Source organism: Lontra canadensis, unplaced genomic scaffold (genome assembly GCF_010015895.1).
Source record: "Lontra canadensis isolate GAN:19392208 unplaced genomic scaffold, GSC_riverotter_1.0 scaffold3, whole genome shotgun sequence".
Classification (NCBI taxonomy): Eukaryota; Metazoa; Chordata; class Mammalia; order Carnivora; family Mustelidae; genus Lontra; species Lontra canadensis.
In genome coordinates, this window is record NW_022630997.1 from 43,759,058 (window position 1) to 43,773,519 (window position 14,462).

At 52.5% G+C, this 14,462-nt stretch overlaps 1 protein-coding gene across 3 annotated transcripts in view; it reads left to right on the forward strand.

Moving 5' to 3' along the window:
* Positions 1-14,163, forward strand: part of PSAP (prosaposin) — a 32,834-nt gene extending 18,671 nt beyond the window's left edge. Inside the window, exons 2-15 of one of the 3 annotated variants that reach the window (XM_032841018.1) lie at positions 96-229; positions 2,001-2,075; positions 2,646-2,771; positions 3,786-3,986; positions 4,555-4,698; positions 6,029-6,085; positions 8,004-8,012; positions 9,831-9,962; positions 11,457-11,552; positions 11,846-12,032; positions 12,116-12,273; positions 12,559-12,639; positions 12,856-12,963; positions 14,040-14,163. In XM_032841018.1, the coding sequence (XP_032696909.1) occupies positions 96-229; positions 2,001-2,075; positions 2,646-2,771; positions 3,786-3,986; positions 4,555-4,698; positions 6,029-6,085; positions 8,004-8,012; positions 9,831-9,962; positions 11,457-11,552; positions 11,846-12,032; positions 12,116-12,273; positions 12,559-12,639; positions 12,856-12,963; positions 14,040-14,075 (1,544 nt within the window). In that variant the 3' untranslated portion in view covers positions 14,076-14,163. The remainder of the gene's footprint in view (positions 1-95; positions 230-2,000; positions 2,076-2,645; positions 2,772-3,785; positions 3,987-4,554; positions 4,699-6,028; positions 6,086-8,003; positions 8,013-9,830; positions 9,963-11,456; positions 11,553-11,845; positions 12,033-12,115; positions 12,274-12,558; positions 12,640-12,855; positions 12,964-14,039) is intronic. The other 2 variants (XM_032841028.1, XM_032841030.1) reach the window with 2 other exon arrangements.
* The last annotated feature ends 299 nt before the right edge of the window (positions 14,164-14,462 follow it).

Below are 14,462 nucleotides of genomic sequence, written 5' to 3' on the forward strand. Positions count from 1 at the left end.
TGTGGTTTGTGCACCACAGGGGCTGAGCTGGTGTGTCCTTCACCCTGGGTAGCTGTGTGAGGGGGGCCGCCTTCTCATGCTGGTTTTTCTTTCAGCTTTAGCCAGCCCTGTCCTGGGCCTGAAGGAATGCACTAGAGGCTCGGCGGTGTGGTGCCAGAATGTGAAGACGGCAGCTGATTGCGGGGCCCTGAAGCACTGCCTGCAGACCGTCTGGAACAAGCCGACGGTGGTTAGTGCCATGGGGACTGTACCTGATCTCCTTACGTGGTCTGGAGCTGTTGGCCATTTCCAAAGCTTCCAAAGCATGCTCTTGTCTCACTTCATTTGCTCCTCTCGGTGGCCCTGCTGGGGAGGCACTCCCTGTTGAGGGGTGCATCCGTTTCAGCGCAGTGGAAACGGAGTCTCAGAGAGGTTAAGGTTCTCTTCCTCCGAGGTCGTTGAGTCTCCTGATGGCAGAGGATGAGGTCCGCCCATGGCCACTACTGTGTGCACCACATGCTGCCTTCCGGGCCTCTGGGCCCATCCCACCTGTATCATCCCAGTTTTAGTATATGTGCTGCCGAAGCAAGCTTGATGCTACTGATTTTTCATCCAAATGGTGTTAAATATAGCATATTAATACGGGGCTCTTAACGCTCATGGAGAATAATACTCAGAGATGACAAAGCTCAGGGGCATTCTTCCCACCACCAGAACCCCTCTCAGGAGTAGCCCGAGCTGTGCTGGTTGCACCAGCTGACTGCAGAATGCAGGCCTGGCTTGCTCTGGGCTGCCTCTGACTGCGTGGAGTTCCAGGTCTAAAACTTGACACTAGTGGCCACTAGAGCTGCTTCATTATGAGAAGAACAATTAAAAACCCTGTTCTTTTAAAAATACTTTCTGAATTTGCTGGATCACTACCGTTTGTGGCCAAAATTACTTTCTGATTTGGTTTCTAATTTGCTTCTCATCTCGTTTTTAATACGGCTTCCTCTTTTCAATTTCAGCATGTGACAGGGGAGGACTTAGCTCTTTCTCTCTCTCTCTCTCTTTTTTTTTTTTTTTAAGATTTTATGTATGTATTAGAGAGAGAACAAGAGAGCACAAGCAGGGGGAGAAGCAGGCTCCTTGCTGAGGAGGGAGCCTGATATGGGACTTGATCCAGGACCCTGGGATCATGACCTGAGTGGAAGGCAGATGCCCATCCAACTGAGCCACCCAGGCACTCAGCTCTTTTTTTTTGATACGGCAGTCTCAGGAGTGCCTGAATCTGGTATTAGCCTAACAAGGCCCGGAGGTTCGGATAGATTTCTTTCCATGCAGCTAAGTTACAGGTGTTCCTTCTTCTCACCCAGACGTGTTAGTTCCTTCTTCGTGGGTTGAAAATCAGTTGCCCTTAAGATGGAAGCTTCCCACGAGCCTCAAGAAGCAGCTATAATCTCCCATGTCCTGGGCCACATGGGGCCATGGGTGCCCAGGCTTCTCAGGGGATGGGTGTGATGTTTCTAAGCTCTGGGGTGGTGACATATGGCTTCCACGTGAACATAGCAGCCCCTGGGAGCTGGAAGGGGATAGAGTGCAGGAGTCAGTGCCATTGTCTGGCTGGGCTTCTCTGCCACACCACCTTTTACTGTCTTATAGTGATACTGGCCCCAGGTGACTGGTTTTCTCTAATTTCTGCTGCTCTGATTTTCACCTTTCCAGCCTCAGTTTCTTCCTGGAGCTGTTGCGAGCATTAGTATGACATTTGGCCTGTGCCCTGTGTGCTGAGGCATAGAAAAGGGTACAAGAAAAGGGTATCTATCCCTAGAAGCACAGAGTGTTCTGGTCAGTGCCTCCGATCCTTCCCATGTGGCATCTGTGTGCTTCTTATCTAGGTTGGGGAACCAGGATGTGCCTGTGTGTCTGACATCCCTGGTTAGATAGGATAGCACAGAGGCCGGGGGGCTTCTCAGCTCTGTACGGTGTGCATTACATCCTGCAAATACAGCTCGCTCTCTCCCTCATATTCTTCCTCTTAGAAATCCCTTCCCTGCGACGTATGCAAAGATGTCATCACTGCAGCTGGCGACATGCTGAAAGACAATGCCACTGAGGTGAGCCTCCAGCGGGATGTGTGACCACACGTGCACAGTGGCCACACAGCCATGTGTGTCTGTTCCTTACAGGAGTTTTCTGGGGCTTTGGGGCCTAACGAGGGATGGTCTAGGGCCAGGTAGGAAGTAATTCAGATCTTGTGAGCCACATACGTCTTCTAACATAGTTTTTTTCTTTTCGCCCTACATCCTTTAAGAATATAAAAGCCATCCTGAGCCACAGGCTGAACAGAAACAAGCTGTGGGACCTAGCTGGCTGTTCCCTGGCCTCAGTGTTTAAATGCCCAGGGTTGATGGGGATTTTCATATTGCTGGTGGCTACTTTTAGGTCCGTTTTGGCTGTCTCTGCTCAGAGTTCCCTGTGCCTGTGAGACGCAGGTCAGAGCGGCCTCATTTCGAGGAACGTCTGCTTTTTGCCTGTGTGTCTGATGCAGCCACGGCCAGCCACTGGGCCTCTCCCGGGCTCTTCCCTAAGGCTGCTGTTTGCTGGGAGGTGTGGAGATCCCCTGCTCTCAGTCCTTTGCAGAGCAGAAGTCCATCCTGATCCGACTGTTGCCTGTATCCTCTTAGCAAGAGATCCTCGTGTACTTGGAGAAGACCTGTGACTGGCTGCCTAATCCGAACTTGTCTGCCTCGTGCAGGGAGATGGTTGACTCCTACCTCCCAGTCATCCTGGACATGATTAAAGGACAAATGGTATGTGGTGGTGGAAAGACACTTTCTTTAGGGAACTTCGGGTGCTGTGGGAGGTGCCAGACCAGAACAGAATGATGAAAGTGGGAAGTTTCCGTGGATTTGGATTTTCTCAACAGCTTGTCACTGCAGTTCTGACATCTGCAGATGGCTTTGGCCCTCAGAACACTGTGCGTGTAACCTTCGGTTGAGGGAGAGTACAGGAAATGGAAACTTGAAGAATGAAGGAATTGTAAACTGCAACATTTATACGTGCCCGTTTGCTAGCTCATGTCATAGCTTTAGCTCTCCCTTTGAGCATGCAGTTCATTCCATTTCTGGGATTTTATCTTGAGTGGACTCAGCGACTCAAGTGGGTTCTGCTTGCATTCAGATAAGCATCTACCATGCGTAAGCCACATGCCACAGACGAGCCGGGTTTGTGGAATTAGGAAAGACCGTAAGAAAGAGGAGGTGCTCAAGAAAACCGGGCCAGCAGGGAAGGAGTGTTCCGAGGCTGGACCAAGGTTTTAATGAGAATGGCATGGGTCACACCGTGCAAGGCCTTTCTGGCACTGTTCCAGGATTGCAAATGCAGTAGGAAGTCCTCAGAGGGCTCAAGGGAGAAGTGACATCAGAGGTGCCTTCTTTGAAGGGTTTGGTCTAGGTCCTACCAGTTGGGAGTTGGAAGAGGGGAGGCTGGCAGGACAGTCTTTGTGAGATGTGATGGGGCAGTGAAGGGGGACAGATGCGTGTTCTCTTTCAGGGGAGAAATGGGCGGGACCTGCTGAGGGAGGGGAGGGACGGAGTCAGGAACATCTGCCAGGTCTCTGGCTTGAGCTGCTGGGAGCTGAGTGGGGAAGCCATTTGCTAAAAGTGGGGGTGGAGTGGGGAGCAGGTCTTGTGGTTTTGTGAGCAGGGCATAGCGTGTGTGAGTCAGGCCAGAAGGTGAGGACAGAGACTCATGCAGGGGTGCTGGGCAGTGGTTTTGTTTTCCTTTGGGGGAGAGGATTTCCAGCTGGACTTCTTCCCCACTAGAGCCATCCTGGGGAGGTGTGCTCCGCTCTCAATCTCTGCGAGTCTCTTCAGAAGCACCTGGCAGAATTGAATCACCAGAAACAGCTCGAGTCCAATAAGATCCCGGAACTGGATGTGGCTGAGGTGGTGGCTCCCTTCATGGCCAACATCCCCCTCCTCCTCTACCCTCAGGATGGCCCCCACAGCGAGCCCCAGCAGAAGGTAAGGCTGTAGGCCCAGCCTCTGAGGGCCCTGTTCCTGGTTGGATTAGAGATGACCCATGAGAGGGGCGCTGTGTGTGTGTGTGTGTGTGTGTGTGTGCGCGCCTCCAGCTGGGGGCTTACTCCTTCATTTGACCTGCAGTCTCCTGAACCACACTTCAGATGGTTGTACCGTGGAGGTTCTGAAGAACCTGGGATATTTAAAGTATGCAGAGACTTCTCTCCATTGCAATTCAATTCATTGAAATTAGTGCCTAATTGATTTTAAGCCCGTTGATAATTTTAGAGCCTATCAAACCAGAGCTGGGACACCTGTTTGGCTCACTTGGCGGAGTGTGTAACTCTGGATCTCGGGGTTGTGGGTTCAGGTGCTGCACTGGGTATAGCCATTATTAAAAAAAAATACACAAGCTTTAAAAACACAGAACCGTTCAGTCATTCCCTCCCTAGTGCTGTGGTCATGAGCCCATAAGGAAATTTTCTTGGGAATTTGGATCCTCTTAGTGATCCTAGGACTGTGCTGGGTTTACGCCTGACAGCCCTGCCCCCCTGCCGCCCCTTCTCTGTAGGCTGGTGGGGACGTCTGCCAGGACTGCATCCAGATGGTGACGGACATCCAGAACGCTGTAAGGACCAACTCCACCTTTGTTGAAGCTTTGGTGGACCATGCCAAGGCACAGTGTGATCTCCTGGGGCCCGGCATGGCTGACATGGTAAATCTTGTCTCCTCATGCATGGTGGGGGTGCTCTGGGCCAGGGAGCTGGGCTCTGGACATAGGAGGGGGGACCCAAGAAAACTTCAGTGCCTGAGGTACCATTTTAAGTTCTCACCCCAGAGCTTCGAGGAAGAGATGGTTCAAGCAACGCACGCTTTCTTTTCCCCAGAAAGCATCTGGAATACTTGTTGCTTACTTAAATGCTTTGTTGGCTGGTTGAATGTGTATGTGTAACCAAACACTTGGGATAAAAGAGTGGAAGGAGACCACTTTTGTGAGGATTTGTTTTGTGAGGATTTTCCTTCCAGGCACTGTATGTATAAGAAACGACACTAGAATCCTTTATAACCTTGTTTTTAAAAGCCTGGCTGTTGTGTATAATTCTGAGTGTGCTCTCCCCACAGCCGGGGGTTTGTCCATGGGAAGCCGTGCGGGGGCTCACAAGAGGTTCATCCGGGACGCCTTCCTTACCTTGGTGGATGTTCATCCTACAGGCTTAGAAACTCATTTTGTTAGTCTCTTAGAGGATTTCACTTCTTGGACCTTATACACATTAACCACACTTGTGTGAAGTTGATGTGTGAAACCCAAGTGCTAGTTTTATACCTGGCAACGGAAAAACCTCGGCTAGACTAGATGTAGGGAAGCTGGTTGTACAAGTCCATGGATCTAGGACCTAGAGCAGCCTTCTTGGGTAGGAATGGCTAGTTCTGGGAGCTCTGGGTTCTTCCCGGAGGACTTCCTCGGGGAGGCTTTTGGCCTTCTTGAAGTATCTTTGTATATCGCTGTGTTAACGTGCTTCCCCAGCTCAGTCCTGTGCTGAGGGCTGTTATTACCCTTGGCCTTCTCACTGTGGGGGCACCAGTGTGGCCAGAACTCTTCTGTGAGGGTCTACAGGAATGAATTATCTAGATGTGGATGAAAGGAAGTTTGCTGAAAATCATAACTTGATTCCTCCTGGATTTTAGCTTTATAATCTTGGCCAGGAATGCATGAGCGGGTTTGAAAAGTCACCGTGAGTTCACAGTAGCATCCACGTTCAGAACTGCTCCTGAGAAGTTCCTCTGTGAACTTGGGGCGAGTTCGGGCTGTAAAAGGAGATTGGAAGACCTCCTCTCGAAGAGCCTTCGAGACACATTTTCAAAACACCCTTTGCACACTTCTTCCTATGAGGTTTAGGATAAACAAATTGCCATCTTTATCTCAAGATGTAAGACTGTACTCTGGGAAACTTAATAGTCACTTGCTGCCATTGTTGGACACGCTGGGTTTGTGGTGTGTGATTGCAACGATTAGTGTCACTAACAACCGATTTCTCTCTCCCCAGTGCAAGAACTATATCAACCAGTATTCGGACATTGCTGTCCAGATGATGATGCACATGGTAGGTGGCGCAACGTTCCCTGTTAGCACTCTTTGCCTCAAACTTTGTGATTCCCAGGTTTTTGAACATTATATGGTTTAGTTTCCCTTTTCTCCCCTCAGATAACGATTTGGGTTAAAGTGAACCTTGTTCAACCAGCAGACTCTCTACCCACAATTCAGTGCCCCCCTTACCTTCCCCGGCCAGGGGACAGGCTAAGGCAGTCCCCCGCTTCCTCCCCCCAGGACTGCCCTGGTAGCTTCTGGGTGATTAGTTGGCCTGTGCCTAATGGGCTGGTCATCGGGTTTCTAGCGTCTGGCTTTTACCCTGGGACCTGTGGGAATCGTCTGCTCTGGAGCTAGGCTAGGCCTGAGAATTGCTACGTTGCGGCTGGAGTTTGGGGGCGTGGGGAGACCTGTCTGCATGTGCTTCTGACCGCATCCAGGTGGTCAGGGCAGCCCTGCGTCCTTAGAGGCAGAAGATACTGATCGTGGCAGTGGGGCTAGCTAGCTCCGTGTAGAAAACTGGTTCAGAGCAGGGTGGTCTGAAGGGATTCTTAAATTGGGGACGTGCCCTGGCTTCCTGAGATCGAAGCTGCGGGGGCCGAGGGGGGTGGTGGGTTGCACGTTTTGTGTCTCCATCCTGCCGACTTTCTGACCATGCTGAGTTTGTTCTCCAGCTGGGGTCAGCAGACTGTGTGGCCCACCGCCTGGTTGTGTAAAGTTTCACTGGAGCACAGGGATCCTCCTCCCGTTCTGGGCTGTGACCGCAGAGTTGCAGAGCTGAGAGCTGCCAGCCGGCACGGGGGAAGACTGATGTGGCCTAGCTGTAACTGCTCAGGGGCTCCGGCCAGGCGAGAGAGGGTGTCTTTGGGATTATTACACCCTGCCTTGTTCTAGAAGTGCTTCAGAGGCCGCTCACAGAGACACAGGGCTAGAGGAGGAGATAAGTAAGCCTTTGATTTTGATTTGGTTAAGTGCTTCGTCATTGATAACTGAAAATTTTCTCATTGTAAAAGATAGACTACACAGATGTTTTTTGGAAATACAAAAAATACTTCCCAAATCACAGATCATTTGCGGTTTAAAAAAAAAAAAAAAAGGCAGTGAGGTGGCATGGTTATATATTACTTCGAACCTAGTACTATGCATAATTTTGTTTCTGAATGCATTGGTCATTAAACATTCTTGTAAATGATTTTGAAGTGGCCGCATAGGCTTCCGTGTGGATGGAAGATCATTTCCATGACCCATCTGCTTTGGGTGTTGACGTGGCTTTGGGGTTTGTCTTGGGGATGGAAAGCATGAGGCTCCCCCTTGCAGTCAGAGAGATAGATGTGCAGATCCCTGTTTCTCCCTTAGCACAGATAACCAGAACTGGAATTGCTGAATCAAAGGGTAAGTGATATTTTGTTAAATGGGCCTTCCAGCCTGGCATCTGGCTCCCTGGGGTAGTTGCCCTGCGGCCCGGGCAGCAGGGGAAGTGGTTCCAGATCCCCGGCCCCCTGGGTGTATTTTATATTCCAGTGCACACCCCTGACTTGGGCAGGCCTGTGTCACGTTCCCCTTTGCTGCTCCTCCCCTTGTAGGCATGTGGGGCTTGGGCTTGTGAGGATAGAGAGCTCCTCATCACCTGGCATTTTCTGGGATCTGCTGTCCGGTGTTTTTGAGTATGATTTGGTGTGTCAAGGGCATGGGGGCAATGCACACACCAGCTGGACAGTGTGGTCTGTCCCTTGAGGGCCAGAAGAGCTTTCAGGACCCCCCAAGATAGTAGGAACAAGGTAGGTTGCTGATTTGTGACTGCAAGGTTTCCCCTGAATTTCTGGTGATGTACTTACTCCTTCGTTAACTGATTGTTATTTTAATTTTTTCTTAACTGTTGTGTCCTTTCCTTTCTCTTATTTTCATCTCCGATTTCCTGTTTTTTTGTTCAACAGCAGGATCAGGTATGTGATGGGGAATTTGCTTGTAGTGGTGGTCTGCTGCTTGTAGTTATTTCGCCTTTTTTTTTTTTTTTTTTTTTTTAACGGCATGATCTGTGTTAGTAGGCTGGTGGGGGAGCTTCTGCATCTCTCCCCTGTGATGTAGCACTTGAGGTCCTGGGGGTCTCCTCTCCCCTTCAGGGGCTGAGAAAGGGAAGCCAGCAGGGCCTTGGACTCTGGCAAAAAGCCAGCGCTCAGCTGGCCATGTGCATGCCACCCGTGTGATGACGGGGACAGTGGGTGACCCCGGAGGTGCCTCGGCTTCCTTGACTGTAGGCCTGATTGCCGGTAGGACACCTTGTTTCTGTCATGACTCGAGGGACCATTGCATGTCTTCAATCCTGTTTTCCATAACCCCAGAATTGCTTCTGCTGCATGAGCAAATCATTTACAAATAGCGAGCAGACTGTTCCCGTCTGTTGGATCCAGAGAGTTGGAAACAATCTCTTGATTTGTGCTTCTGCCCCTCTGGGTGATGGGGTCCTGCAGCTCCTGGAGCCACACAGATGGCTCGAGAGCCAGGCCAGTGGTGGCTTAATATTGGGACTACGCCCCCAGACTGTACTTACTGAGCCAGGATCCTCTCTTGAGCACTGACATCTCTGTGCGAGTAAAGATTTTTCAAAGGTATTTTGAAGTCTGATAGGAGACGACTTCGGCTGAAATACCTGTATTTTCACCTAAACTGCCCCACCCAGTGGAAGAGAGTTCATCTGAGGAGGGAGAACAGAGTTCATCAGAGGCAAAGCAGCCCCTACACCTCCTGCGTCTTTGTCTTTTTTCTAAAAAGCTTGCTGTGTCTTTGGCCCCATCCTGGTTTTCTCCCCATTCTTGAAGTGTGCCGGAGACAGGATATTTAGGATACTTTCCAACGTCCTCAATCTTAATCTAGAGACTTCTCAGGATTAAAACAAGGTCGGCCATAGCCATGGTCTAGCTCTCTTGCATTAACAGGTCTCGTGTTAGCAGTCCTGGCCTGCTGCTTTCTGGTTTGGTGGTGGGAGGCAGTTGCTCTCAGGCCCAGAGCTGGGCTCTGGTTGCATTTGGGCTCACAAAGTGCTTTGTGTAAAGCACACATGACTTTCTCACTCTTGGCCAGCATCGTGGTGAAACGGCAAGATGTCCAAGTTACTAGTTCTGCCTACTTCCCTGTGGTTTGGTGTCTGGATGGGAAAGGGGATAAGTCTGGGGCTTCTGTGACCTGAAAGAATTTATTACTCGGGGGCATTGGGTTTTTGTATGTACTGTGTTTGTGTAATTATAAAAATAGAATGTGGTTTTTCAAAAAAAAAATCAACCTTTTTTTTTTTTTCTTTGAAATGGTCCTGCCACCGAAAGATTTTAAGACACTTGGCTTTCTGTTTGTGGGCATGGTGGCTTCTCCTCCAGAAAGAGCTCGCAGCTTATTTCCTACTGAGAGTGAACCAGCTCAACTGAGAAACAGGTTTTAGAGCAGACCAGGTGTCCTGGGAGAAGATGTGATTGCCTGTGGACAAGGGAGACCGGTGGCAGTAGTCTAACTTCGCGGGGCTGCTCCCTGGCTGGAGCAGGGACAGTGGTCTTGTCTGCTTTCCCTTCAGAGCTTTGCGTGGCCTCCTCCCTGTGTGAAACGGACACGTCTGCGTTTACAGGAGTCCCTCTAGATTTAACATGGAGTCTGGTAGTCAGGCTTGACGTGTGACCGGGGTGCTCCCTCAGCACCCCGTCCTTTGTGTGTAGAGAGTGGGACTGAGGGATGTGGGTGCGGGCCTACATCTGACTGACCGTTCTGTGCCTTCTCAGCAACCCAAAGAGATCTGTGTCCTGGTTGGGTTCTGCGACCAAGCGAAGGAGATGCCCATGCAGACTCTGATCCCTGCCAAAGTGGTCTCAGAGAACGTCATCCCTGCATTGGAACTGGTGGAGCCCATTAAGGTACCGGGTGTCCTCCTGTTGTCCTGGCCGGGCCCGTGTCATGCGCAGGCCACTCCACATTGTACTGCGTTCTGTGAGGCACACACTTTTTTGGTTCCTTGCCTAACTCCTATAGGTATTGGAGTTTGAGACCATCCATTAGTCTCTGGGGTTCCTGCATGTGTGCAGCCTCCTGCTCCTAGGCCTGAGTACATTTATTTCCTTGGTTAGGAGCCCGAGTGCCCCACGGGAACAGCCTCCATCCGTAGCGTGTCCACAGCTTCCTCTGACACGTTGCCCCCGCCCCCCCGCTGCCGCCGCCCTACCCATGGTCACTGCAGCACAAGCCTCATGTTCCCAGAACACCTGGGGCTCACGCAGAAGCCTCTTGGTGTGCTGCTTGTGTGCACAGGGTGGGTGTGTGGTTTCCCTAGCACCCGTTGCTAGAGAACACCATGTTCCCCAGTTTACACTCAGCACTTGCTACGGCCCTGGCAGTGTGTTAGAGATTGAGTCCTGAAACTGTTGACCTGCAGGAGTCAGCAGACTTGTCCTGGTGTTCGCGTGGCTCCCGCTTTAGTTCTGAGAAGGGCCGGGCCTCATGACATTTTACCACATGGCCCAGGCACACGCACACGATTCTAGTTCCAGAACTTCTATGTCACTTGACCTTCAGCGGTTTCGTCTCCCTCTCCTGTCCTCCCTCAGCATGTGCAGTGTCTGGAGCACATGGTTAAGAAGTCGGATGGAGTTGGGGAGGCACTTCTGCCTGCCCAGTTTTGCTGACTGAATTAATAGCCAGAGGAGATGAAGGAGAGTTAGAGCTTATCTTCTAGCTGCATGTGACTACTTACGTTTAAGTAAAATAACACAAAACTTGAAACGATTTTAGTTTGATGTTACCCTGGCCACATTCCGAGTACTTCATAAACAGGTGTGGCCCGCGCTGCTCTGCTGGACGGCAGAGGTGGAGAATGTTGCTGCTGTCACAGAGGGTTGTTTCGCAGTGTTACTTTAGGCAGGGCTGGCTCTAGGAAGGCAGTCTCAGGTACGAGTGAGACTTGAAACTCCAGAGCAGACCTGAAATGTGTTTAGAGCTGTGTCTCGTAAACAGGGGACAGGTAGTGAGTCCTCACTCTGTCCTGCGCCCCCACCCACATTCCCAGAATGACTCTGGAAGGCTGAAATGATTGTGACCAGGTAAGATAGATCATGTGGACTGTTCTTAGGGGTCAGGGGATGGTTTCTTTGCTTCTGTCTGCTGAAGTACGAATTCCTGGTTTTTCTTTGGGGCTGGGGGGTGTGTGGCAGGAGATACTGGTGGAAGAGCAGTGGGCAGAGGGATGGGTCAGGGACAGGAACTTGGACACTGGGAGGAAGCCAGTCTTTGTGTGACATTCTCCTGTCCTTAGCCACAGGATGTCTCTTCCCCTTTAGAGCAGCAGGACTCTCCCCTGAGTGATTAGGGCATTAATGTGCTCTCGGCATTAATGTGCTCTCCTGCCCTTCCCACAGAAGGACACGGTCCAGGCAAAGACCAGTGTTAGTTGTGAGATATGCGAGTATGTGGTGAAGGAGGTGGCCAAGCTCATTGACAACAACAGGACTGAGGTATGTGCATTTCTAGAATGCTCGAGTGTTCCCGTTCCCTAGTGGCAGAACCAGCAGAAGAGGTGGGCTTGGCCCTTGCCAGCATTGGACAGCAGCCCTTGGAATCTGCTTACCCGCTGCCCACCGGTGGGTCCCTCTGGGCTGGGGTGGGGCTGCTTTGTAGGTCTCATCTTTCTGGGGAGGAAATAGCACCTTGCTGTTGGCTGGTTTCTTGGATGTTAGTATTTTGAGAATCTTTTCTGGCCCCATCAGCCTCTCCTCTTCTAATAGGATCCTCTTGTTTTGTGTTTCAGGAAGAAATAGTTCAGGCTTTGGATAAAGTGTGCTCAAAGTTGCCTAAGTCCTTATCTGAACAGTGCCAGGAGGTGGTGGACACGTACGGCGCCTCCATCCTGTCGATCCTCCTGCAGGAGGCGAGCCCTGAGATGGTGTGCACCCTGCTCCACCTGTGCCCCACCGAGGGGCTGCCCGTGCTGCCTGGTGAGCGGGGTGAGGGGGTGGCCGGCCGGCCCCTGGGGCTTGGGAGGACCCTGCCGGCACTGAGCCTGTGCCCCTGTGTGTAGTCCGTGTCATTCAGCCGAAGGACGGGGGCTTCTGTGAGGTGTGCAAGAAGCTGGTGAGCTATTTGGACCACAACCTGGAGAAAAACAGCACGAAGCAGGAGATCCTGGCTGCTCTCGAGAAAGGCTGCAGCTTCCTTCCTGACCCCTACCAGAAGCAGGTATGCCCCGGGCTGCTTGGGGCCGGAAGGTCAGAACCCGCGGGTGGAGTGCAGAGGCTGGGGTGGCTCACTGATTGTGCCCCCGATTGAGGTTTTTCAGGGAAAACTAGCCATTTCTTAGAGGTATCTGTTGGCTCAAGGGGAGCCACGGAGGGGCAGTAGCAGAAGCAGGTGCGGGGAAGCTGAGCGTGGCCGGGTGGGCTATCTGGGAAGGGGGTGCCGGGCTGGCAGAGCATGCCTAGCGCCCCACCTCGACTTGGACCCATCTCCCTCTTTACCGAACAGTGTGATCAGTTTGTGACTGAGTACGAGCCCGTGCTGATAGAAGTGCTGGTGGAGGTGATGGACCCTTCCTTCGTGTGCTTGGTAAGCTCCTGGGCGGCGTGGGGCCCGGCTGGTTCTGCATGGAGCAGGGGTCCTCAGAGGTTCTGGAGACTCTTGGGGGATGGACTGTGGGAGGACACTGACTTTGGAAGTGCACATCTGAGCTCTAGTTCCTGTTGCTTCTAGAAGCTGATAATCTTTAGTTTTGAAAAGGATCATTGGAGTAGATCTAATTCTTCCCCCTTTTTCACCACACAGAAAATTGGAGCCTGCCCCGCGGCCCGTAAGCCTCTTTTGGGAACCGAGAAGTGTGTGTGGGGCCCCAGCTACTGGTGTCAGAACATGGAGGCGGCGACCCAGTGCAACGTGAGTAGCTTGGTGCCCGCTGCACAGGCCTGGCGGGCAGGCTGCCTCCCGGGGTGGGTAACCCCGGCGGAGGTGGGGGCTCCGCCGTCGGTGCTCTGCCCAGCCTGTGTGCCCAGAGGAGCAAGCAGGCTTGTTCGTGGCCGCGCATCAAGGCTGGGGGACTGACAGCCTTCTTGCCTTGGAGAAGTGAAGGGTTGGGGGTATTCTGCGGTGTTTTTTGCTTCTGCTTCCTTGTTTTTGCCTTTAGTTCCCTTGTGATGGGGTCAGGATCAGATTTGCACAAGGCCACCCTAGAGATTGCACAAGTCCTCTTCTCCCTTGGGTCAGTCTTGGCTAGAGCCTGGCCTGAGTCTTCACCCAAGGCTGAGCCGCTGTTCTTGAGTGGCCTTGAGACTGGGTGCCTGCCCAGCAGTTCCCAGGCCACCAGCGCTGTCCTGCCCGGGCCGCCAGTGGTGGTGCCCTACACTGCTTGCTGTGGTGGGGACGTGTGGACCAGTCGGTTACTTAATGTTCTTTTGCGCAACTTTTTCTTCCTGGAGTGGGTTCCTCATGACCAGGTCCTCAGGACTGCTGGCCCAATTGTGTCACTTCGGGCCCCTGCAGGGAAGGGGTGGTGATGGCCACCTGGGTCCAGCTCCTTGCCCCGCTGGCCCCAGCGCATGGCACAGTTGGGAGGAGCCACTTCCTGCTGCCGTCCTGGGTCAAGGGGCCTGTGGGCCATTGTTCATGAGGCCTCAGCTGGTGTGCGTGCTCTTGGGTGAGGGGTTCTGCCTCGGGGGGCTTCCGTGCCGCCAGCTGAGCGCTGGGACTCTGCCTGTAACCAGATGGAGGGGTCCCGGGCCCTCCCTGCATGGGTGGCTCACCTGTGAAACACTCAGGCACTTTGCAGCTGCTATTTTGGACTCTTGCCTCAGGGGTCCCTGACGGTCAGGGGGCCACATGCTCCCCAGTTTTAAGTGGGGTGCTGTCCAGCTAAGGAGAAGAGATTCCATTTTTGGGTGCTGTCTGCTGCACGAACAGGCCAGGAGTAGGGTTTGTCATGTGAAGACTAAATCCAGCTTCCTCTCTCCTGTCAGGCCGTGGAGCATTGCAAACGTCACGTGTGGAACTAGAAGGGGCGTTCCATCTTGGAGAAACTGCAGCATCTTTTTCTACTTGTGTGTCTGGGGCAGTGAACACACCGATCTGTTGATTGTGTTACAAAAATAGGTCCCCTTTTCCTCCTTCCCTTTCCTGTCCCCCGTAGCATTGCTGTCCGTACAGGAGGCGCCTGGCCCGCAGCTGCCCTTGCTGCTCCACTGTCCCTTTCCTTTGCCTAGACAGCTGAGGACGGACTGTGCACTGGAGGGCTTTCAGCCTGCCCTTGCGTGGTGGGTTCCTGGAGGTGGTGGTGGGGGGGGCTCTGGGGGCAGGTGCCAGCCAGAGCTGCTTGCCAGAAGGTTCTCGGTCCTCTTGGCCTGGGCCTTGTTCTGAGCCCTCCACCTACCCCTGAGCAGGGA